The sequence below is a fragment of the Cryptomeria japonica genome, chromosome 3, assembly GCF_030272615.1.
Source record: "Cryptomeria japonica chromosome 3, Sugi_1.0, whole genome shotgun sequence".
NCBI lineage: Eukaryota > Viridiplantae > Streptophyta > Pinopsida > Cupressales > Cupressaceae > Cryptomeria > Cryptomeria japonica.
In genome coordinates, this window is record NC_081407.1 from 692644179 (window position 1) to 692671160 (window position 26982).

General features: G+C 38.4%; 1 protein-coding gene across 2 annotated transcripts in view; it reads right to left on the reverse strand.

Moving 5' to 3' along the window:
* The window catches only part of LOC131078352 (two pore calcium channel protein 1), a 396229-nt gene that overhangs the window by 145911 nt on the left and 223336 nt on the right, over positions 1–26982 (reverse strand). For both annotated transcript variants that reach the window (XM_058016023.2, XM_058016024.2), the window contains exons 12-13: positions 22131–22196; positions 21799–21942 (exon numbers count right to left, since the gene is read on the reverse strand). In XM_058016023.2, the coding sequence (XP_057872006.2) occupies positions 21799–21942; positions 22131–22196 (210 nt within the window). The remainder of the gene's footprint in view (positions 1–21798; positions 21943–22130; positions 22197–26982) is intronic.

Genomic DNA, 26982 nt, shown 5'->3' on the forward strand with positions numbered 1-26982 from the left:
TTGAATAAAATAACATCTCCCATTTAAATATTGGCGTCCCCCTTCCGGACATAAACAATTCGCCTAGCACTTAGGAGACATCATGTTATGCGCAATTTCCAAAGTCATTAATCAGTAGTAAAAATAATCAAATTAATTAAATATTAAACCTTAGGATAAGGAAATAATATTTAATTACATCACATGTGACTCCAATACTGATTATTAACAAAAACCAGGATGAAGCTGAGCAAGGGAGACCACTGAAATGTTGCAAGATCAGGACCCTGTCCACTGCCAAAAATAGAAACATTCCAAACTGCAACTTAGGAAAAATAGTAAGTCATGAACTACTGCTCCGAAAAGCATGATCTTCGCACCCAGTGACAGAGCATGGAGAGCTCAGTAGGACAGTATCACCAAAACAACCAACCCCTCACTTACTAAAAATAGTAACTTCTCGCCTCATCAATGTTTGACCCTCATTCTTCATTCCTCATAGCCTACGAGTCTCAGGAATAGGCCAATGGACCACTAGTAGTACATCAACGAGAAGGAGACATTATAGTCCGCCCTCCACAAAATTGCTTGTCCTCAAGCAACTGTAAGGCTGGATGCAGTATAATCTCCTCATTTTCTCATGTAGCATCGTCTACTAATAAATTTTTCCATTTGATCAAGTATTCCTTGATCACCCTTCTCCTCAAAGAACGTTCCCTGAAATCAAGGATAGCTTCAGGAACCAAAACTAGCTCTCCCTCATCAAGCGGGGTAACTTAGCTGAAGCAACTACGTTGTGTCCCAGAGCCTTCTTGAGGCATGACACATGAAATACATTATGAATCCTGCTGCTTGCTGGTAATTCCAGTTCATACGCCACTTCTCCAATTCTCTTGCTGATTCTGAAAGGCCCATAGAATCGTGGCTTCAATTTCTCAACCCCACTCTTCTTGAGAGTAGACTGTGCATGCTAGAGATCGTCTCTTAGAATCCTCAAAATATCTTGACTTTGTTGCATCATATCCTTCGCCTGAGGGGTTCTGCTATCACCAAATACTAAGTCAACAAAGCTAGGAGCTTCATAACCATATAGTGCCATAAATGGTGACATCTGGATGGACATGTGGTCAAAGGAATTGTAGCAATACTCTCCCAGGTGAAGCCATCTCACCCATGCATTCTGTTGCTCCGAGACATAGTTTCTAAAATACCCTTCCAACCACTTATTCACTATCTCGGTTTGCCCATTAGTTTGTGGGTGATAACTTGTGCTTGGAGTGAGCACAGTACCACATAATCTGAAGATCTCCTGCCAAAAAGCACTTAGGAACTTGCTGTCCCTATCACTCACAATGTTCTTCGGTAACCCATGTAATCTGAAGATTATGAACACATCCTGAAAGAACACTTCAGCAACCTGAGCTACTATAAAAGAGCTGGTGATGGCGAAAAAACGACCAAACTTAGTTAGCCTTTCTACCACCACATAAATACTATCCTTCCCTTGAGCCCGTGGTAATCCAGTGATGAAGTCCATGGAAATACTTTCCCATTTTTGACCAGGAATAAGCAAGGGTTGTAACAAACGAGCTGGCAGAGTGTGCTCATCTTTGTTTCTCTAACATGTGTGACACTCCTTGATGTGCTTCAAAACATTATTTTTAAGTCCCTTCCAAGAAAATCTCTCTCGGATCTATCTGTATGTTATGAAGTAACCTTGGTGACCAGCAAGGGGCATATCATGGAAAGTCTTCAAAATCTTCTCCTTTAGCTTAGTTTCAGCCACAATGAAGATCCTTCCTTTGTATAGTATCAACCCCTCAACCAAATTGTACCTTTCATCATGAAAATCACCTTCTATAATGCTGGTTGCAAACTAATTTTTGGCATAATCAGCAAGCAACAACTCCCTCCAATCAGCAGTAAGCTTGCATAGTGAGCTCAAATGGGGCCTTCTGGATAAGGCATCAGCCACAACATTGTTCTTTCCCTTAACATACTCAATATCGAGATCGTAAGCCAGTAGCTTACTCACCCACTTATGTTGTCTTTCATTCAAATCCTTCTGATGCATGAAGTGTTTAAGACTATTGTGATCAGTCTTAACAATGAACTTACTCCCCACCAGATACTGCCTGAACTTCACAAGGGCATGCATTATGGCAAGTATTTCCTTGTCATAAATCGAATACAGCCTTTCAGGTCCTCTCAACTTCCTACTTTCGAAGACTATAGAATGTTTATCTTGCATGAGGACTACACCAACACCTTCTCCAGATGCATCACACTGCAGTTCAAAAGGTTTGGTGAAATCAGGTAAAGCCAAAACGGGGCAGGAACTCATGATCCCCTTAAACTGCTCAAAAACTGTCTATGCCTTTTCAGACCATTCAAAAGATCCTTTCCTTGTAAGATCTGTGAGGGGGGCAGCCAACTGAGAGTATCCCTTCACAAACCTCCGATAAAAAACACAGACCCAAGAATCCCTTCAAGTATGTTATGTTTTCAGGAGGAGGCCAATCAATGATGGCTCTAATCTTTTCAAGGTCTACCTTCACACCACCTGCACTAATAATGTGACCAAGGTAGAGCAGTTCTTCCATTGCAAACTCACATTTGGACTCCTTGGCAAACAGGGATTCGAACTCCAATATGCTTAGCACTTCATCCAAGTGTTGTAAGTGCTCCTTCCAAGATTTGCTGAATATGAGTATGTCATCAAAGAATATCAATACAAACTTCCTCAGCTGTTTCTGGAAGATTCTATTCATACATGGCTGAAATGTGGCAGGTGCATTCATCAAACCAAAGGGCATGACTAGGAACTCAAAATGCCCAAAGTGGCATCTGAAAGCGGTCTTCTCCAAATCTGAAGCTCTCATCCTAATCTGATGATACCCAGACCTGAGGTCCATCTTAAAGAACACTGCACCATGTAGCTCATCAATGAGCTCATCAATTCTCGGGATAGGATACCGATTCTTGATAGTTTTCTGATTCAGGGCCCTGTAATCCACACACATGCGCATGGTCCCATCATTCTTTCTCACCAAAACAACAGCCGAAGCAAAAGGGCTTTTGCTTGGCCGTATGTAACCCATGTCAAGCAATTCCTAGATTGCTTTCTCAATCTCATCATTTTGCTTCTTAGGATACCGGTAGGGAGTAGTCATAACTAGCTTAGCTCCTTCTTCAAGCTCAATGATGTGTTCGACACCTCTCTTAGCGGGTCTACCAGGAGGTGGGTTCTCAAACACCTTACTTCTCTTGGTTATCAAGGCTTGAATGTCTTCAGGATAGTTCCGATTTTCTTTTAGTGGTTATGAGGGCATGACCATGACCTTATTTCTATCCGTGATCATTGCTTGAATGTCTGTGAAATAGCTGCCCTTATCTACCAATGGATTTGAAGGCATCATCAAACACTCTGCTGCCCATTCCACCTGGTTATGGCAGATCAACCTCTCCATCCTTTTCAGGGATACAACTCTAAGTCCACCATGCGACATTCCTATCAATACTACCTTCTTCCCCTCTGGCATGAATTTCAACTCCATGGTTTGCAAGTTTAATGTAATCTCACCAAGAGATCTCAGCCATTGAATCCTGAGGACTGCATCATCAGTCCCGCCAATGCTAACCACAAAGAAATCATCTCTAATTTCATGATTCCCCAACTTCAGAGACATGTTGGAAATCATCCGGTTGCAGGAAATAGTGGAGCCATCTGTTACCATGACTTTGAAGCCCTCAACTTCCTCTGCCACTAGTCCCCTCTTAGCAACAATCCTTTCAACAATGAAATTGTGAGTCGCTCGTGTCAATGAGAGCAATGACACGATGCTCTCCAATCACACCCCGAACTCTAAAGGACTCATTCTTGTGAATACTCGAGAGTTGAGCAATCAGTCCTCTGTTTTCTGACCCAATTTCAGGCCCTTCAAGAGCCTCTTTATACTCGCTGTCCTCAACTTCAGTTTGCTGTTCTGAAATTTCAGAATCTGATCCATCCGCAAAATAGCACTCCATCTGATGTAAATTGCCCTTTCTATGACACTTATGTCCTAAGGCCCAAGGTTCTTTGCAAGAATAACAAAGATTCTTCCTTTGAAGCTCTTGACGGAGCTCATCATCCATTCGCGAAGGGAACCTCTTGGTCTGATTTGTGAATTTCTTCTTATCCTTTCTGAAAGGGAAAGGCTTGGATTGAATTTTGTTCCATGGGGCAGCCAACTCCATGCTTCGAGATTTCTTAATAGCTTCTGCCAAAGTGTAAAGAACAACTAACCGCTTCTCAGAGATGCTACTTACCATAATTGATAAATTTTGGAATTCAAATACGTAAGTGTCCAACGAACCTTGCTGTTTGAGTTGAGCAAGTTCTCTAAATTTCACCTCCGGATCCTTGGTGTCGAATCTCTCAAGTTGGTGAAATCAGCATAGGTGGTGATCAAGTTATGACCAAGGGTGACCAACCCATGGTACCACCATTCGTGGGCCACTCCATCCAAGTGCAAGGTAGCAAATTTGATGGCATCTTCTTCCGGCATAGGCCTCAAGGACAAGTAATTGTCCAACTTCTGCACCCATGCTTTAGCTGTGTTCTTAGTGCTTCCATCAAAGTGTGCTAAAGTCACTCTTCCAAGAGCTTGCTGATAATCTCTTGGGGCAGCAAATCTATTGTCATTCCACCTTCCTCTCTTCATTTTCTTATTTATAAACTGATCCAAAGTGAGGATATCTCGGATCTCACCAAGGAGAGAAGCATACTCCATGTAGCTGTTTCTTATTTCATCAGCTGTAGGTATCTCCGTTTCAGCTTGTTGTACTTCTCTTGGCAGGAATACAGGTTGCAGAGGTCTTGGGGTTGAACCTCCACTGTTGCTCCTGTTGTTACTCCCATTTCCATTGCCTACAGGTGCATTAGAAGTGCTGGCTTCCGGTCCATTGTTGGGTTGGTTAGGGGTCCCAACAAAGTTCTGGTTAAGTTTGGCCAGCAGTAGAGACATCATGTGTGATGTCCCCTTCTTAATATCACCCTAAAACATAAATAAAGCAATAATTTTAGGATCTAGGAATAGGAGCTCATCCTTAATACAAAATTGGTCTTTTCCCATATTATCCAACCATAGCTAATACTATGCATACCTATCAATCATCTACTTATGCCAATAATGAAATGTTAACATATTTCAATTAAGATGAATAGATTGTAAATTTGTTGTATGATTTACTTCCCATAGTTTACATGAGACTCTTCTTCCCTATTCTGCCAACCTTAACAAGATGGAAGATTTACTGTGCCAAGGGCGCATGACACAGTCTACATGCGGCTCCCTCAAGGATTTCTACCTATCTTGGGACATTTTCGCCATGTGACCGATTTACTCTACCTTTCCCCCACACACTCCATATCTTTGCAAGTATTAGAGAATGATGAAGAATGAGATCACTGCAATCTATGGGCTAAGAATTAAATTTGATATGGCAATATCCGAATTAGATTGTCAATTGTTTACTCAGTGAATTGTCCACATTTTGTTGTTATCGTTACCATAGTAAATTTGTCCAATAGAAAGCACAACACTTACTTATTACTTGTATTTAACTTTGTATGAATGTATTGTATTAATTTATTAATTAACATGAGTGCTTGTATTAATGGTATTAATTGTAATAACCATATTAATTTAATCTATTAGTATTGATTATATTGAATTGTATTAATGATATGGAGTTGTTTCCAAATTAGTGTTTGAATTATCAATGTTAACATTGTATTAACAGCAACTATATATTTGTATTAGGCTGAGAACAGCCCCCATTATCACATTAATGAATGCTGTATTGAAACAGTAAATAAATCTAAAACAGTTCTCTACGTATCATTTCAGACTTGAACTTACCTGTGCTAAGTGTGATGATTGCTGATGAAAGTCAAACCTTCCTTTTCTTCCTTTCTTCTGCCGTGGCTTTTCTTTTGTTCTCTCCTCCTTATTCCCCTTTCTTTATTTCTTATCTGCGTTAACTCCCTTTTATATTTTTCTTTCCCTTATGTCCATCGTATCTCTCCCTTTTTACTTCCTTAAATAAGGTAAGAGTGGGTTAATGTTCCTTTTGGGGAGAGACGTGGCTTTATTGAAAGTCGCGTCTTCTCCTTTTACCGTTGCTTAAAGTTATCTTGCCTTTTGCTTAGCGTTTGCTATAATTACATTGGATTAACATTTATTTTTGGCTTAATGTTCCTTTATTAACTAACATAGGAAATATTTATTTATTATTATTTTATTTTTAAATTGGTGTATCATATAATCAACTACTGATTATTAATTAGCAAATAATAGATCAATTTAAATGTATTAGGATAATCAAATTAATAATTCATCAATATAATAAATCAAAATAATACACCAAAATATAATACATCAATATAAAGGTACACAAAAGATTTATGGATTAGAATTTAAACCATTGTGTTCACAAATTATGATTTCTCTTACATTTGGCTTTATTATACATAGATTAGGCATGGTTCATGACATCATGTCCATCATGGCATTGAATTGTCTCTCAGCCTTCTTATCAGGTGCCTCATTCTAATCTGTAGCCTTGTCTCCCATTGAATCCACTGAGTCTGAAGAATCCAAATCCTTCCTTCTGTTTCTCAATACTTCTAAAAATGTATCCTCTTCCGCAACTACCGGAATCTGAAACTGTTGTCTCTTCTGTTCTCGGTTGTAGTATCTAACGTCTCAGTCACTCATGGAGAATTCTGAGTCCACTGAAAGTCACAGGCTGGCAGGAAAACCAGCTCTGACACCACTGTAATATCCCGGTTATTTTTGTTTTTGTTTTTTAAGACCAATCAAAATCATCAATCAACATAGAACCGTTAAGGTTAGAAAGCATAAACTCAAAGCTTGTTGAAAAAGCAACCCTTCCACTTTCTGATCACCAAGTGCCCAATGTGGGAAGGTGAGAGCATACGGTGAAGAGGGGATCGCTAGATCACAAATCCGCTGAAATGATAAAGTAAATACAATACTGGGCGGCAAGCCAACCCCTTTCGCTTATCTAGTGGGAAAGCAAGAAACTTGACGGTGAACCAGCCAAGAGAAACATACTGCAGACACAAATCACTCAACCGCAATATTTCAGCGGGAGGACCCGATTTTCAGGCAGCTATATCTCTGCAAGAATACATTGTTGTGAGGATGAGACACATGCCTCGTGAAGCAGACAGGAACCAAAATTTCGAGTTACGAAAAAAGCCAGGGAAGTTGTCTCTACCATATTTTGATGCTTCTGGGAAGACTACAACATGAGATTGGATTCAAAAGGTGGATACTTACCTTAACCTTAATCCTGTGCCTGAAGAAGAAGCCATTAAATATGCCGCTATACACCTTGATGGAGTTGCCTTTGAGTGGTGGCACCGGGGCATGGTGACTATGGGACATGATCAAATCACCTCCTACGTTGAGTTTATAGAATGACTGATAAGAGAGATTTGATAGGAAGGACCTAGAATTACATTTCAAGGAGTTGGCACAGTTGAAACAATGGGGACCACTGGAGAACTATATCTTAGAGTTCCAGAGACTCAGTATTAGTCACAGATATATCATAGAGGAGGCTAATGGTGCTTTTTATGGATGGATTGGTTGACCCATTGAGAGGGTGGATTAATGCCCTCAATCCACCTACGCTACAGGAGGCCATTAAGAAGGCCAGAGACATGGAGGCTTCTAGCTCAAAAAGTCGATTTCAATCTAAGGGTTTATCACAAAAAAAAAGAAAAGGACAAGAAACAGAGTGATTCACACCTACCACGAAGAGATACAGGGAGACTAGACAGTGATCAGTTGAATGAGCTCAGAAAAAAGAAACTTTGTTTTCATTGCAGAGAGCTATGGGACCGTTTGCATAAGTGTGTTGTTAAAGCGAAGGCAAAATAGTTAGAGTATGTCTCTGCTGAAGAATCAACTTCAGAAGAGTCAGAACAACAGTCAGATTTAGAAAGTAGTGATGAAGAAGATACTACGACAAAGGAGGTTGGAGAAGATAAGACTATTGCACAACTTACCAGTACTGAACCATCAATAACCTTCCAGGTAAGAGGTGTGATACAGGGGTAGCGAGTGGTTTCCCTAATAGACACAAGAGCCACCCACAATTTCATTGATGAAAGCTTTGTGAAGAAGTGAGGACTTCAGATAGAGGAGCATGAGGGGTTCAGAGTGATGGTAGCTAATGGACAGAAGATTCTTATTACTAGGATGATTCTTGATCTTCATATGCGGATGGGAGACTATGACATGGTAGACAAGTTCCATGTTGTTGATATGGGAGATTATGATTTTATCCTAGGCATGACATGGATGAGATCTCTAGTGGAGTTCACCTTCAATCTGGAAAAAATGGAGATGAGATTTGAGCACCAGGGTCGAAAAGTGGTTCTTAGAGGATAATCAGACGGGGGACTCAAAGTAGTCTCACATAAGAGGATGGAACATTTGTTTAGACATGACCATGTGGACTGGGTAGTAGAATGTATGATCATGCCTACAGCTACAAAGCAACAGCTTAAGGATTACCATCCAGACATTTAGGAGGTCATATCCAAACATACAAAGGTGGTTGGAAGCATTCCATGAGGTGTTCCTCCAAATAGAGGAATAGAGCATGTGATTGAACCGGAGGAGGGGGCGAAGCTTGTGATTACCACCCCCTATCGTCATCCTAAGGTGCATAAGGATGAGATTGAGAAGGCCATAAAGGAGTTGTTGGAGATGGGGCACATTAGGCCTAGCAAAAGTCCGTTTGCTTCAGTAGTGGTCCTAGTAAAGAAAAAAGATGGGACAATGCGTAGATTACAGGGCTCTCAACAAAAAGACAATCAAGAACAGGTACCCCATTCTGAGAATAGATGAGTTGATAGATGAGTTACATGGTGCACGTTACTTCTCGAAGATAGACTTGCGCTCTAGGTACCATTACATTAGGATGAGAGTAGAGGATGTAGAGAAGATAGCCTTCAGGTGCAATTATGACCACTTTGATTTTTTGGTTATGCCATTCGGGCTAACCAATGCTCCAGCTGCCTTTCAGAGTTGTATGAAACACGTGGTCAGGAGACAGTTAAGGAAATTTTTGCTTATATTTTTTGATGATATCCTGATATACAGTAGGACATGGGAAGAGCACTTGCAGCACTTGGAGGAGGTATTGAGCATACTTGAGAGTGAGTCCCTTTATGCCAAAGAATCTAAATGTGAATTTGGCATGAAAAAGTTATTGTACCTTGGGCACATCATTAGCGCAGATGGAGCGAGGGTGGATCCAAATAAAATCAGAGCTATAGTTGAGTGGCCTACTCCTACTAATCTTACCCAGCTCAAGGGGTATTTTGGTCTATGTGGTTTCTATAGGAGGTCTGTGAAGGGGTTCTCACAGACAACAACTCCACTTATGGATTTGACCAGGAAGGGAGCCTTTGTATGGACAGAGATAGCTCAGAAGTGCTTTGAGCACTTCAAACAGTTGATGACATCTTGTCTAGTATTAGCACTTTCAGACATCTCCAAACCATTTGAGCTTCAGTGTGATGCATCTGGAGATGGGGTGGGTGAAGTATTAATGCAGGAAAAGCATCCCATTGCTTTTGAGAGAAGGAAGCTAAGGGGAATGGAGAAGAGCTACTCTATATATGATAGGGAGATGTTGGCCATAATGCATGCATTGACCAAATTCAGGCCTTATCTGGTTGGGGGTAAATTTGTGATTAAAACAGATCATAACAGTATAAAATATTTTATGAGCTAGAGAGATCTTAACGATAGGCAGCAAAAGTGGATCACCAAACTACAGGCATACGATTTTGACAGTGAGTATGTCAAAGGGAAGAAGAATGTAGTGGCCGATGCACTTTCTAGGAGACTGCATGTATGCTCCCTAGTTGAGATTTTAGTAGATTGGAAGGAGAAAATAATAGCTGAATATGCTAAGGATCAGTGGGCAACAGATTTGATAGAGGGATCTGTACAGGATGATAGATATGTGGTGCTTAATGACCTTATCCTGTACAAGGATAGGATTTATTTGGTACATCACACATCAAAGGTACTATCTTGAGGACATTCCATGATGCACCTATGGTTGGAGAACCCGGGTTCTTCAAAACATACCGACAAATTCGTGAGAGGTTTACTTGGAGAGGACTCAAAGATGATGTGCAGAGATATGTTAGAGAATGTCTAGTTGGCAAGCAAAATAAAGATGAGCATACCCCTCCAGTTGGATTACTACATCCTTTACCCATTCCTGATAGGAAATGGGAGAGCATTTCGATGGATTTTATAACAAGGCTACCCAAGGTGTAGGGTCGAGATTGTATTTATGTGGTGGTGGACAGGCTAACGAAATATGCTCATTTCTTTGCTATTAAATCTACCACAATAGCAGTACAGGTGGCAAGCTTCTTTTTTCGGGAGGTGTTTAGGCTTCATGGGATGCCTATGAACATAGTTAGCGACAAGGATAGTAAGTTTCTGAGTCTATTTTGGCAGGAACCTTTCAGATTGAGTGGCATGAACTCACTCCTAGCACTAGATATCACCCACAGACAGATGGGTTAACGGAGATTGTTAATAAGTGGGTTGAGGGGTACTTGCAAAACTATGTATTAGGGCAACAAAAGGCTTGGATCAAATGGCTTTATTTAGGTGAGTATTGTTATAATACAACCTATCACATGTCGATCAGGATGTCTCCATTCATGGCGTTATATGGGTATGAAGCTCCTAGCTTCGCAGATCTCCTTTTTGGAGATAGTCAGGTACCGAGTGCACAAAATTGGTTATAGGATAGCCAAGATATTCTGAGATCACTTAAGGAGAATATTCAACAGGCTCAGAATCAGTAGAAGTTATCTGCTGACCAACATAGAGTGGAACACAGTTTCGATGTTGGGGATATGGTATGCTTGAGACTTTAGCCCTACACAGAGTCTACACTTAAGAAGAGTGGAGCAGAGAAGTTGAAACCAAGATTCTATGAGCCGTTTAGAGTTGCACGCCGCGTTGGCGAGGTGGTATATGAGTTGGAGTTACCAGCAGACAATAGGTTGCATAATGTGTTCCATGTCTCCAGGTTGAAGAAAGCTCTTGGTGATAATGTTGTTCCATCTGCAAATTTGCCCCCTTTAGATGAAGAGGGTATGTTGATATTGATTCTTAAAGCCATCATTGATACCAAGGAGAGGACACTCAGGAGAAGAGTCATCAAGGAGTACCTAGTCAAGTGGAGGAACCTACCAATGGAGCATGCTACTTGGGAAAATGAGCAGATATTATAGCATCAAAAGTTGAAATTGCTTGAGGACAAACAATTTTGGGAAGGGTAGACTATAATGTACGCTTTCTAGCATTCATAGCATGATGTTGTTAGCCTGTTTCCCCATGGTCCCTGTAATGTCCCCTTCTCACTGATGACCTTCCAGTGGTCCAATAGCCTATTCCTGAGACCCGTAGGCTAGGTGGAATGAAGAATGAGGGTCTAGCATTGATGAAACAAGGACTTACTATTTTTAGTAAGTCAGGGAATGGCCATTTTGGTGTCACTATCCTACTGAGCTCTCTATGTTTTGCCTCTCGACGCGATGATCATGTTTTTCTGAGCAGTAGTTCTTGACTTACTATTTTTAGTAAGTGGTTGTGTGGCACAATTCTATTTTTGGTAGTTGACAGGGTTCTGATTCTGCAGCAGTTTTGTGGTCGTCCGGGCTCAGTTTCATCCTGGTTGTGATAATAATCAGTACGGGAGTGATTTGAGACATAATTAAATATTAATTCCTTATCCTAAGGTTAATATTTAATTAATCTGATTATTGGGTACTGGTTTATTAAATTTGGGATTAATGCCTATTTTATCCTAAATTGTGGCGAAATTCATGTGTACTATGGGATGTCGAAATATTTTAGGAGAACATTATTTCATGTTGCATCTCCATTATGTGCCAAGTGATTTACGTGGGCCCTCCCCCTTTTTGGCGCGAGTCTTGACTTAGGAAGAAAGTGGCGCTACACTTGGGTCCACTTGTAGTGGAATGAAATTCAAATGCAAGGCATGGAATTTGGAGGAATGGCATTTGGATTTGAAGAGTGAAGTTATAAATATGAGGCTTGGGCTCCCATTTGCACAATCTTGAAAATTTGTAATGTTATGCTGTCGGTTTGGCGACAGAACTTGAGGCTTCGGAGTGCGTCTCCCTAGTGCTACCCGGTTTCGTACTTGAAATACAGTATCTAGCTGTGGATTGTATTCTCCTACATTCTCAGAGTTTACCATAGACAATTTTGGTGTTGAAGTGATTCTGGAGACTCGTTGGTTTTGCCTGTGGCTGAAGCATATTTTTTATCATACCTCTCTGCTGAAGCGACTGACGGTTATGGGTATCAGCTCTATCTTCCTTCCCAGCACTGGCGATAAACTTTGTAAGTTTATAGCACGTTTGTTTGAGTTTTGAATTTATTATGCCAAATCGAAATTCTTAGGCTAGGTGTGGGTTTTCTGTGTTGCATTGGGATGCATGCAAAAAAATAAGGGTTTGTTTGGGGTGTGGGTTTGATTGGTTGTCATTGCTTATGATGTACGGTGGGTTTGGGACTGGTTTGAGTTGATTTGGATGAAAAATGAGGGAGTTATGAGTATTTTGGTATTTCTATAGGCTGTTGGTTTGTACTTTAAGCCTACAGATTGGTTGTAACAGAAATTTATATCCTTGTTGTAGAAATCTGCAATGATTCTTCTCATCTCATCTCTATGTTGTAAGGTTGTTTCAGTAGTACTGATCATCCCTTCTTTCTGCTTTCATTTGTAATTCCCAATGCATAAGTGGAAGAGGCTGGCTTGCCGCCTTCTAAGTTTTGTAATTCAGTTTTTGTACTTAGTCCTCCCGCTGAATAAGTGGTCGAGTGATAAGTTCAATACAGTGGTCCTCCCGCTGAAATATGCGGTAGAGTGATAGCTTAATGTAATGTCCTCCCGCTGAAATACGCGGTAGAGTGATTGAATTTCAGTTTCTTGTCATTTTCCCTTGGTCGGTTTACCACCAAGAGTTTGGTTTCTATCCTGCTGGATAAGCAGAAGGGGATGGCTTGTCGCCCAGGCATTGTAATTTCAATTCGATTATTGTTGCTAACGATCCCCAGAACACTGTATGCTCTCACCCTCCCAGACTGGGCTCTCAGTGAACAAAAGGTGGAAGGGTTCCCTTTCAGTAGTTTGGATTATTTCTCTATCCTTAACGGGTTATTTGTTGTGGATGAATTGTTATTGGCCTAAAAACAAAAAAAAAAATTACTGGGATATTACAATCTTGTAGGCTAACGAGGACATTAAAGGGACTAAGAGGCCATTTGGCCTAGACAGTTTCAGTTGCAAGTCTTTCTAAGGGGTTTTGAGGCAATTTTGGGCATACTATTTATAGCAAGTTATTCTAGACATGGTTAGACATCCAATGGCAGTGACATGTCGATGCCAATTGTTTAAAATCGACAAGAAGATTTATTTATCATTGATATGATTTCTTGTGCATTAATAGAGCTATTTTATAAAGTTAAATTAAATATTTTTTATTAATGCATAGACAATAGTTTGTGAAATATTTAAATAAGAGTCCCCTTTATTTTATAATACATCGAAGACATAAGTTACATAAAGGGAGTTATATTTTATCCCACATTGACAAAAAGAAGGAATGGGCTCTTGTGAGAACACTATAAAAGATATGGAAGAGCTTCCATTTAGCATGCTTGGATGGAAATTAATGTTATGCTACTGGATTTCTTGGAAATCTAATTATCGGGCTTGGAGGACAAAATCCCTCTTTGCTAGCATTCTTTTCGCTGTTGGAAGACATAGTTAGGAGGATTAATGGTATTTTTGTCTCAAGAAACACATTCAGCTTATTGGATTTTTATAATAGAGAAGGGCAGATTTGTGATTTCGCTACACTGCAGTGAATAGTGATTTGCTTTAATATCGTGAATAACGTTTTTGCTACAGTGTCGTGAATAGTGTTTTTGCATAGTGTCGTGAATAGTGTTTTTGCTACAGTAATGTTTTTGCTAGTGTCATGAACAGTGCTGCTACAGTGCGTGAACAGTGCTTGTAGCAAGTTTAGTTTGTTCATTGTAAGGGCTTGGTTGTGTAGTAGCTGATGTATTATTGCACATATGCAATCACTAATTTAATATTGCATACTTCTGAGGTTTGGCAATAGCTGATGTATTGTTGCTTGGGTATTCATCTTGCTGGTTAGAAGTTTGGAAGGCTGCCATTTCATCTGTAGATCACCACAACACCCAATTCTAGGTTTCTTCTATTATATTTTCATAACTATGCATTGTAGTTGTTGAATAGAAGTCTAAATATTTGTCGCAGCCTATAAGGCAATTGTATGTGCACATTTACATTGCAAAATCAGTCTTTTATCAGCAAATAAGGAGTTTCAGATTTTCCATATATTGTAGTATGTTTGCCAAGTGTTTGACAAAAGACCATGTTGAGTATTAAGCAATTTGAATGTTATTAAATAGTTGTTTGCAAGTCCATTTCATTGGAAATCAGTTTATTGGTGAAATCAGCTTTATTAGTTTGCATACAAAGTATTTGTCAATATTCCTTGAGGTCAATTTCTACAAGCCAAGGTTCGAATCGGCAGGGGGTATTACAAAATCCGAGGATTAATCTGTTCGCGATTTCCATCGAGGTTCTTTGCATGTTATACAGGGGCCGAAATTTCTCCTGTTTTTTTTCCTGAGTGCTTGATCTATAACTTTCATGCCCTTTTGCGATTTTCCGCACAAACTATGCATCACCGCGTTTTGTTCATGGGTAGTTTTTGTTGGTTCATGTGGCTTTTGTGAAAAGTTTATTTTGCAAGTTTATTCGCTGCAAATCATCACGAATTTTTGAGTTGTTTTCCAGCTCGTGTTTTTCCGCTCCGCATTCTACTGAGGGATTATTTTCATGGTTTCGAGGGTTTCTAGGCGGATTGAAATTCGCATGAGCTACGAGTATAGCAGCAGTGGTGAATTTTTTTTTGCATGTTTTTCTTTTTGCTTGACCATCTCTCTATGAGAGTTGATAAATACAACACCACAGGAGCCCAAATGATCTCTGCAAGCTGAATAAACCCGTTACAAGGAGAAGCAAGGAAGCAACAAAGAAAAAACATAAACACAAGAAATGCTCAAGAATATGAGAGCTCTGTATTCACAAAAATGTGTAATAGAATAATGATACAAAAGAAAAGAATTCAACCTCTAATAGGTCAAAAAGCCCTAAAAGGGAAAACCCTAGGCTTGCACATAATAATTAATAAAAGAATTAATTATTATGCACCTAATGTTAGCTTAAGTCTAAAAGAGATAAAGGGGAACTTAATTAATTAAACAAATGCCGTTTAATTAATCAACTAAAGACCCGATTACTCTAACACCCCCCCCTTAAGCTAGACTTAGGGAGAAGCTAAAACCTAGAACAACTACTGAAAGCAAGAAAGATGGGTCCTGGCAACAAGGCCTGATCAAGTACCCAAATACAAGAAAATCTCTATGAAACAAAGAAAAAGGAGAAAAGCCAATGGGAAAAAAACTCCTCTCCAAAAAAAGATAAAAGAAATATGAAGGAAGGAAGGCCTCATAAAGAACCCCCAAGGACAACTTCCTTCACCCCAAGCATAGAGCGCAACTGAAGATAGCGCGGCGATGCAAAAGGTTTCGTGAAGATGTCTGCAACCTGCTCGGCAGTGGGAATGTACTCCAAAATGAGAGAACCATCCTGAATCAACTGGCAGATGAAATGCATGTGAAGCTCAATGTGCTTTGTCCACTAATGCTCCATCGGGTTGCGAGAAATGTGAATAGCACTCTGATTGTCAGACCAAAGAATAGTGGGACTATCAGGAGGAAAACCAAACTCAGTCATCAACTATCGAAGCCATAAGATCTCCTAACTTGTGAGCACAGCAGCTCGGTACTCAACCTCTGTAGATGATAATGCATGAGTAGTTTGCTTCTTGCAAGACCATGTGATAGGACCAGAGCCAAGACAAAAAACAAAGCCAGAAGTAGACTTTCGATCATTGACATCACCAGCCCAATTGGAGTCAGTGTAGCCAACAATGTGAGGTTCCCCTGATGTGTCGTGAATGCCATTAGAAATAGAGCCCCGAATGTACCGCAAAATACGTTTGGCAGCTTGCCAATGACTCTCATGAGGATCATGGGAGAATCGAGAGACAAGGCCAACCACAAAGGAAAGGTTAGGATGAGTGTGTGTCAGGTACAACAAACTGCCAACCAACTGCCTGTAAAGTGTAGAATCTACTGAAGGAGTGGGGCAAGTAGTAATCAAAACAACCCCTGACTGAAAAGCAGTGGGGGCAGGCTTGCAATCAAACATACGAAAGCGCTGAAGCATGTCAAGAGCATACTTCTACTGGTAAATGGAGATCCCATCAGAAGACTGAATCACCTGAAGACCAAGAAAATAGTGCCGAAGACCGAGATCTGTCATCTCAAATTGGTCCATCAAAGCTCGTTGAATATGCTGAATCATAGAGGATGAGCTACATGTGATGAGGAGATCATCATATAGCACAAGAATTAGGATCGCACCCTCAAGATGTTGAATGTACACTGTGTGATCGAAATGACAGCGTGTGAAACCAGTGGAGAGCAAGAAAGAGTCCATCTTCTCATACCAAGCCCGAGGGGCCTATTTGAGACCATACAATGAACATCGAAGTCTGCAAACCAAAGAACTGTCCTGCACAAATCCCTGAGGCTGCTCCATATAGATTTCCTCCTGGAGGTCTCCATGCAAGAAAGCACTCTTCACATCCATCTGAAAAATGGGCCATCCCCTAGAAGCTGCAAGGGATAGTACAAAGCGAATAGAGTTCATCTTTACGACACGCGCAAATGTCTCGGAGTAATCAATACCCTCAATCTGCGAGAAACCCTTCGCAACAAGACGTGCTTTGTACTTATCAATCAAACCATTAGCAGCATACTTGGTGCGATACAACCATCGACACCGAACCATCTTTCTGCCCTTAGGAAGATGACAGAGATCCCAAGTATTATTCCTCATCAAAGAAGAATACTCCTCCTCCATAGCACAATCCCACTCAGGGTGTCCCATTGCCTCTGAAAACTTCTGAGGATCATCTGAAATGGCATGACTCAAAAGACTAGAACCCACAGTATGAGAAAGGGTGCGACGAGTATCTGAAGGATCATCGGCTATAGATCCTGATGCCTCAATAGTAAAGCGAGCCCACTTGGGCATCTAAGGTGGAGAAGGTGGAGGTGGAGATGGTGGATCATCAGCAACATCATCAGAATCATCTTCAAAATGATCCTGAAGAGATGCAGTGGGAGGAGTAGGTAGAGGGGTAGACACTGGAGACAGGGTATCCACTGTGGGAAGGCACTCATAAAACTGAACATCCCGTCGAAGCAGGACCTCTTTGGAATCAGGATCAAACAACTTGTACTCCTTAACATCCTCACAGTAGCCAACAAAAATGAGGGGTCAGCTCTTCCGCTCCATTGCTCTCCTTTGAGCATCAGGAATAAATGCCCATGCCTCACTTCCAAATACTCGGAAAAAAGAAACATCAGGCTTGTCATGAGACCAAGCCTCCTCAAGGGTCATATGTTGAACCGCCTTGTGAGGCATCCGATTGTGAATGTAGTTGGCACAATTGACTGCCTTAGCCCAAAAAGACAAATCCATGGACCTGGACTGAATCATACAATTCGCCATCTCCCATAAAGTCATGTTTTTTCTCTCAGTGACACCATTCTACTGAGGGGTGTAGGGAACAATAAACTGATGCTGTAAACCATGCTCAGTGCAAAAATCTTTGAAAGCCTGATTCACAGACTCCCCCCCATTATCTGTACGTATCCGTCGAATAGAACAACTAGACTGCTTCTCTACAAATGTCTTGAAGATTCGAAATGAATCAAAGACATCTGACTTGTACTTAAGAAAGTACACCCATGTGCGTCTGGAGAAGTCATCAATAAATGTGAGTACATACTTGGCCCCAAAAAAAGGAGTAGGAAATGACATGAGGTCACTGTGAATCAACTCCAAAGGTGCCAAAGCACGAGGGGCTCTTCCCTTCGGAAAGGGATCCATGTGATGCTTGCCAAGCACACAACCATGACAAACACCATCAGTGCAGGAAATTTGTGGAAGCCCAAGAACAAGTGCTTGTGTACTCATCTGCTGAAGATATCCAAGATAGGAATTGAATTAACCTTCGATTTCTTGGATGGCTTGGGTGTAAGAAATTACATCCAAGACAGGAATCGAATTAACCTTCGATTTCCTGGATGGCTTGGGTGTAAGAAATTACATCCAAGACTGGAATTGAATTAACCTTCGATTTCCTAGATGGCTTGGGTGTAATAAATTACATCCAAGACAAGAATCGAATTAACCTTCGATTTCTTGGATGGCTTGGAACCAAGATGGGTTCCAAGAAGGCGAGCTTCACAGCCGCCTAAGGACATGTCCCAGTACTGCACTCGTATCCTTTTAATTAAATAAGAATTGAGATTAGTATTAATTAAGTAATTTAAGTTTAATTGCAAATTAAATTAGTTATATATGTATATTTGTTGTATTTCTAACAATCTGTTTTGCAGGACAGTAATATCTAACTAGTAGGGACATTACAATCTTCCTCACTTAGATTAGATTTGCTTCAAGTATTTAGATGAATGAAATAGATTGCATTGTTTTACGATGAGATCATACGCTCATACCTTTTGCCGATAGATGATTTCTATCCACAGTGCAAGGTTGGACTGAGCTTTTACATGTGCGTTCTTCACTTAGATTGTTGATTGAGAAATGTTCTTTGATGGTGTTCATTGATGGTTTAAAATCTTACAAGAACAACTTTTGAAGATTGCACCCTTTTTGTGTAGTTGTCTAAAGTGGCGAAGCAAAGTGTGGTCAATCTTGCCTAAATCTTTGTAATTTGTTTAGTTCCTAGATTTAGATTAATCTTTCTAAACCCTTTCCTATTTACTTTCTGCATTGTTCATCGAATAAGTCCCCAAAAAAAAGAGTTATTTGCTATCAAATCATTTGCAAAGTCTCCTTGATGTTACAAATTTGTTTAAGTCTTCTTCATTGTACGTAAGTTCCCTTGGATTACCAGCAACATCAAACCAAACGAGTCTATATCAATCGTAAAGTCGCTGATACGTAGTTGGAACCTTGGAATCACTGTATGATCTTCCTGATATCTTAAGCATACATGGGATTTTGATCAAGACAGGATAGAGTGACCGCTGGAAACTTTATTTTGTGTTGGTGTGGTCATAAAACACCCGTCAACACTATAGAAATCTGCTCAACTCCACAACTAGGGTTTCAATAGAATATCAAATGTCAAGAATGAGTGAAATGAGTCTCTTCAATGTCCTTTTATAACCCCATGTGGAACTTTCCAACAATATATTTAAAAATCACTTTTTAAATAATAATCCTTTTAGGTCCTTATAAATGACTTTATACCCCAATTAACTAATTAACACAAATTGTCTCTTAACTTTTTTCTTTTTTGACAACTTAACATTTAATTATTTGCTTCCTAAATTATTTTCTGCACATCTACCCAAAGTTATGAAAAATATTAGAATGGTGTTGTTGCAGCTATTAGATTGTGTGTATATTTTTTAATCATCAACATTTCGGATCACACTCTGTGATCCATCATCGGGATGATAGAGAGCATAATGATGATGGACCACAGAGTGTGATCCTAAATGTTGATGATTAAAAAATATACACACAATCTAATCCAGAAGACGTAACAACAATATTTCATGGATTGTGGAAATCTTCTATCATTAATATTAGAATGGACCAAAATGAATAGGAGCATGCTAAAATATTCTTAAGCGCTCAAGAAATCAAACCTTATGAAAATTTGTCCTTCCCAAAAATAGCTAACTTCTCCAAGATATGTTAAATACTCCTAGAGTGTTTGCACTACAATCGAAAAGTACCATGAAGTTCGCTTTTATCTCCAAAACTCATTGCCACTATTAGACTAACCCAAAATGACTTGCACTCAACAAGAAAGTTGGAATCTCCAAAGATATTGCAAAGGATGTAAAAGGAGACATTACAGTTACAAATATATAGGCATCTCAGATGCATGAATCAAGGAGATGACATGTCCAAAAGATATGAATTAACTCACAATAACTCTCAGTCAAGAGGTGAGTTAACTCAATCTGACTAATATAGAGGTGGGCTTGATGAAATAGAGGTGACACCTAACTACCATCAATCAAGGATTGATGAGGTAGTCGTCATACTTGTCTACCTCAAGTGAAGGTGTAAACATGTCATTATTAATTATTTAGGTGAGAATAAATAATAACCCAATTATCCTAAGTAAACATATTAAATAGTTGCAATATCACACTTGAGATATAATATCCAAGGTGAATAAAATGTTATACCAACACTACATATTTTGTTTTATGTTAGTGTTATGGATCATGGGACGTTGTTTGAGTTGTATGACTCAAGTGTTAATAGAGTTTGAGAGTGTATTAGCTCATGGTTCTGATTGCCATGTGACAGAGTTGAAGAAGTAAAGAGGTATATGTTTGGTCTTGCAAGAGTGTTCTCAAGCTCTTGAATGGCTCTACGGACTAGGATAAATTGTAAATAAGCCATTTGGAGTGCATAAATAGGTATCCCACACTTTTGGTAGTGTTATTATCATAGAGTTTCTCCATGGTATATGCTTGTATCTCCTTTTGTGTGATGGTTACTTCTGATTTATGAATTTTTGCTACAAAGTTAAATTCTTGTTGTGATTTCAATGATTCATTTTTTTTTCACAATCAAACTCTCTTAATCTCATAGATAGATAACATGGGTAAGAAGTATTCATCCTATTTTATGGACAATTACCACTCAAAAATACCTTCACTACCTAGGAATAATAAAACCCAATTTTATCACCTCTTTGTACAATAAAAGGATATCCCATAGACATTTCAAAGATATACAATCATTTGGCATGATCAATTGGAAGAGAAAACAAGAAAAACATGGGCAAGGGTGAAGAAGCATTCAACAATGAATTTAAAGGTGGCACCTAATGCCAAATCCATAATGCATTGACTAGTTTGGAACAATAAAAGGTTGAAACAACCAAATATTTCAATGGATAATGCTGAATCTACACCAAAAGATACAAAAATGATGGTAGATGAAATCAAAATGCAATATTTCATGAAGAGAATTCTAAATATTTTTTTTAAAAAAACTAAAAGTTGTACCAACATCAAGTTAACATGACAAATATAGTACAATATTGGATATATAACAACATTAAAAGTGGTAGTCAAGAGGTACATTAGAAGATAAGGATGAAGAAACCTCCAAATTAAAAATGATGATTAAAATGTTTAATAAAGTTGCACAATCAAAGGAAAGAAAACCCAAAAAAGATTAGGAATAGAGTGCCTCAAATACAAAATAGAGGAACATACAAAAGAAGAAATTTTTCTTGTATTTTGCAAAATATGTGATGTCCAAACACATGATATAAAATAATGCCCAATCTATCTAAATATCTCCCGAATTCTTTATTTCTTCTAAGTTCTAAACATTAATCACATATTCAAATTTAGTCTATATTATAAAATAAAGTAATAACAGTAATGAAAACCATTAATTTAGGATATCAAGGCATACCGTTGTTTCAATGATGATTGTGACCAAATTTAGAAAAAGCATGAAAATGATGATGTAGTCAAACATCTTGCTCTTTACAAAATTCCGCAAACAATTACATGGTGTGGAATGGTAGAAGTATGGATATCTCTCAAACAAAGATGGCTGCAAACAATATCATCCAAAAATGTACGATGTAGGTGATAAGTTTGCTGTCACTTTCAAGAGTCAGAATCAACAAAACTAAAAACTATTTCACTATAACCAATGTAAAGGAAACTGTTGTTAAGTGATAGATTAACATAACTATAAACTATTTAATCTGCTCATTTTAGTAAAGGAGTTGACATTACCACAAGCTCTTTCTCAAATCTCAAGGAAATTGCATCACACAGATCTGCAAATTCCTCCTTGTTTATCTACATTAACAAAACAAAGAGAAATTTTAATTATACAGAAACTTAAGAAGAAAAAATCATAATCAAGTTAATAAAAGGGATAGAATAAGTAACAAGATATTTTAAACCAAAACCATACAAAAAACTCAAGCATTATACAGAATAATGGTTGATTTAGGTCAGAAATATGAAATATATGAAGGTCCAAGTTGCAACGGTATTTTTAAATTTGGACTACACAATTCAACATGCAATGAAAATGAATTATGGATAATGTAAGACTTTAAAGATTTCTAAGATATCCACTAGAGAAAAAATATTATTTCAATAAAGAACATCAAAACTTGTGGTGGTAGAAATTTTGCGTACCCGGATATATTATGCATTGTACAAATAAGGAAAAGCCACGAGTACAATTAAAAGTTTTTATTCATAGGACATAGAAGTCAACACATACACTCACAAGTATGAACATTAAGCAAATATATTAGGACCATGTAATAAGAAGGAAAATATTTAAGCAATTAATTGTAAAAAACTATCTTAGCAAACTATCTTATAAGGTTCTAAAATCTTTAATTGGTCCAAACCAGACTCTTATTCTAGTTCATGTGTAGATTGGGTTTGCCTTGGTTCCTCCCTTAGACTCTAGAGCTGGCCTAGGGTGATAAGAAAATACTTATACTAAGAGGTCGGGGGGATCAATTTAAGACAATCTTTTACTTATTTAAAACTTAAACAACTATAATAACAACAAACACACAAGATCCACACAATTAAGAACACAAGATTTACGTGGAGCCCCTTTGGAGAAAAACCATGGAGAAGGACTACTTGGATCTACTATCCAAATCTAGTCACAACAAAAATAAAATGATCTTACAATATCTGTAGGCACCAACTCATTGGAGATATCAATCCCCACTTATAGAATATGCAGGGACCAACCCATTAGAGAAACCAACCCCCACAACAGAGCACCAATTCAGCAAGAGACACCAATCTCTTCTTTTAGGAGGCACCAACCTCTTCTGCAAAATTTGAAAGATCCCCAGCTAGGTTATACTGAATTTTTCTGATTCTTATGCTGCTGTTTAGAGGTTTTAAGACTGATTTTTCGATAGTTTTTGCTTAAGTTTGTTACTAGTAGACTGCATAGGGTTTACACATGAACAAATGCTAATGATCCAACACTTTTGAAAGCCATATACAGAAATATAATTGTCTGTATATTAATTTCAGAATTCTGATTTCTATTACAGCAATATATCAACTTTCAGAATCAAGAAATTTATTTCACCAAAGCACAATGAGCATACCAGGAATCCAACGCCTAGCCAAGAGAGGGGTTTATTGAATAATTTTGAATAGAACACAAAGGATGAGGGTCCAATGATGACTAATGACTCCAATGGAGTTTATTTGCATCAACTATAATTAATAAAATCAAATATACTGAAACTGCTAGGATTTGTGCCTGGCCACCAAGCAAGATTATTAAATTTACTAAGTTTTCCTCAATGAATGACTGATTTGAACCCCATTTGCCATCTGTAGCCTGAAGAATGCATCAAATCTCTGCTGGAAAGCGTTGACAATGAAGAATACTCCAATTCCAAACCCTCTACTGAGATGTACAACCCAATTTGTGCACCCAGAGGCCTGCAAGTGGTGCAGCCAGCAAAGAGAAGGTATGGCTTGTCCAAGGAATGGTACGGCAGCCTTTGGGAGTTTCCAAACCCTCTTCAATCTGCAATGTGAAGTCTGAATCTGTTGATATTACCCTCAATTGAAGCACAAATAGGAATCCTATACAAATTCCCCACAATTATGAACTGGGTTGTCGTCCAATTCACTGATCCCCAAGGAGTTTTCGTTCCCTAAAGGCTGGTTTGCTGCTGAAAGCCATTTGCAGAGCTCAATTCCAAAACAGCTGATGTAAAAATGATTGAAGGAATGACCAAAGAATGCCCAACATGTTACCTTAATAACCTCCAACCCTAGCCGTACCAAATAGGGTTCTCTTTATTGACATTTATATGAATTTATTAAAATAAAGTCCCATTTAGAGAGTTCGACCCCTTGAGGGTCTTATTACTCATTAAATTAAAAACCACCTTTTTAAAACAACATTAAGTTGTCTAGGTGGGTGCCAAGGGGGTACTTTATGTTTTAATTTAACTTTATAAAGTCACTTTATAATATTTCTATTTTTAGCATAAAAGTGACTTTATGATAAAATAACATAAAGTACTTATAAAATAAGCCATCCAAGCCTAGAAAATGGCAAGTGTAATACCCCTTGCCAGTGCTGACATCTCCTAACCACTAGATTCGTCTACGGAGATGGAAATAGACAAAAAAACTACAATTGAGTGATCTTCTAGGAAAGAGGGGACATTACAAAATTTCACCTTTTGGATGTTGCTTCTTCAACAGATGATGAACATATGTTTGTACTCTTTCACATTTCACAAAATCTACTCTGTATTAAATATGCTCTGCTTTGTATTCGACTAAATATTTTCTCACACACTAGCACACAAACTTGATGACCCCTTCCATACTTGGCGTCCACCGTCCAAACCTCCTAGTCGAACTTAGCCAAGGTACACAAGTTCGAATCATGGAAAACATTATAAAATATGAAATGACTTCATTTTTTGGCCACCCACCTGACTTAGGAAATAAAATATGACTTAGGATAAGAGGTATTATTTTTCCTTCCTAAGTCGTTCCTCCAAAATTGATCAATAAAATAATTAAATATCAAACTTTAGGATAAAGTAATAATATTTAATTAAGCAATTATAAATCAACCACTGATCGCTGCCAAATCAACCATGTGAACTGAAGTGCAGAAAACACTAATCTAAACTGGACTGGAGCTCTACTGAAGACTACCAAGACTAGTACTGCCTAAACTGACACTTACTAAAAATAGTAAGTCGTGAAAACAACTTCGAAAAAAATGCTCGTCGAACCCTGAGAATGAGCTCGGAAAACCCAGAAAAACCTCAAAATCCAGTCCCCTGCCACCAACTTACTAAAAATAGTAAATTCAGAAACCACTTCAGAACAAGATGCATGTTATACCTCTGTGAAGTTCTCAAAAAACCCAAAAGGAATCCACAATCATAATTGAAGAATCCCTACCAGATCATCATCAATTTGCTCTCACAGACTCCACAAAAATAGGAAACCCTAATTCCTCATTCTAGTCAACGTACCGGTTTCCAGAATAGGCTAATGGACCACTAGTTACTTCCTATCGAGAAGGGGACACTATAGTCGAGAATTTTAGTAGGTGAAGGAAAAATCAACTCACTTCTGAGGATTTGAGCAAGTGAACGAAAAATCACCTCATTGATAGGGATTTGAGCAAGTCAAGGAAAAATCACCTCACCGCCGAGGATTCGAGCAAATCAAGGAAAAATGCACCCAATGGGAGGGATTTGAGCAAGTGAAGGAAAAATGCACCCAATGTCAGGGATTTGAGCAAGTGAAGGATAAAATTCATAACTTTCACTTTGAGTTGACCACTTCATTTCTTGCCTATCGAAAGACATACGAAGACCAAATAGGATTCTATAAATGATAACAATTACAAAGGGGTTTATCAACAAATATGTTTATCCATGCATTGACAATGAACAAAGAATCATGAAACTCGACATACGAAGAGATAGACTACCTCAACACATTCAAACTAAGATATCAAATCCTAATTGTGTATCATTACATCAGCTACACAAATTATCAATGTCTTACAAATTTGCATAAAAAGGGATTACTCATTTGACATACAAGAAATCAGAAATATTAACAAATGAATGCACTTATAACACACAAACCAAGATGCATCCTTCATTATCTTCTTGAAAGATTACAATTTCAAAAACCCTTCTGTACATAGTGTGAAGCCAGAAGTTATCATAAGTTTCTCTGAAAGTTTTTGCAAAGTTTCCCCCTTTTGTAAGTGTCCCCATTACAATGCTGAGTCGCATATTTATAGACTTCTTATTGGATAACTACCTGTAACCGGTTTGTAACCAACTTAGTTTGAGCAAGGTAGTTATTTTTACATTTTGGAGCAATTACAAATAAAATTTACTTAGGTTAGAAACTACCTAGATTTTACACAAAAGGAGTCTAAATTCTAACCTATGTCAAAAGTATAACAAAAATCACTATCACAGAAGATAACACCAAAACATAACTAATGACTTTTGACACATTCCAATCATCAAGAATATTATCATCATCTTTGATTTTCAAGAACAAGGTCTAGGTTCATTCCATCTTTCAATCAGTCCATTGGAAAATTGGTCTTCATATGCTCTCTATGATAGAGCAAAGCTCAAGTTATAATGATTTAAATGAGATTTTGAGCTGCACCAATAAAGCAAGTATGTATCTATAGTCCGTGGTTCCCCTAAAATCGACCAGAATTTCAAAGCATTTTCATAATTGTTTTGCGAATATCAACCATCATTGAAGTTGCAAATACACATGTTTGGCGTGGTAGTTGCAAATACAACATCAACAATATTTAAATGTTCTTCAAATTTCAATGAATGCTCATAACCAGTACTACACCTCCCATATTTTGGGTAGACCTACAAATCATGTTTACTTATTCATCCACATTGTGTATGCGTGTTTTCAGAAGAGAAACAATTATGTAACTGATTCTTTATTTTCTCTATATCCTTGCAACATGGTGCTGCCTCTTCCTCCATCAACTATCTAATGTTTATCTCCAACTTTGCATAGATATCCTTTATTTGTGGATGCGATCTGTTTT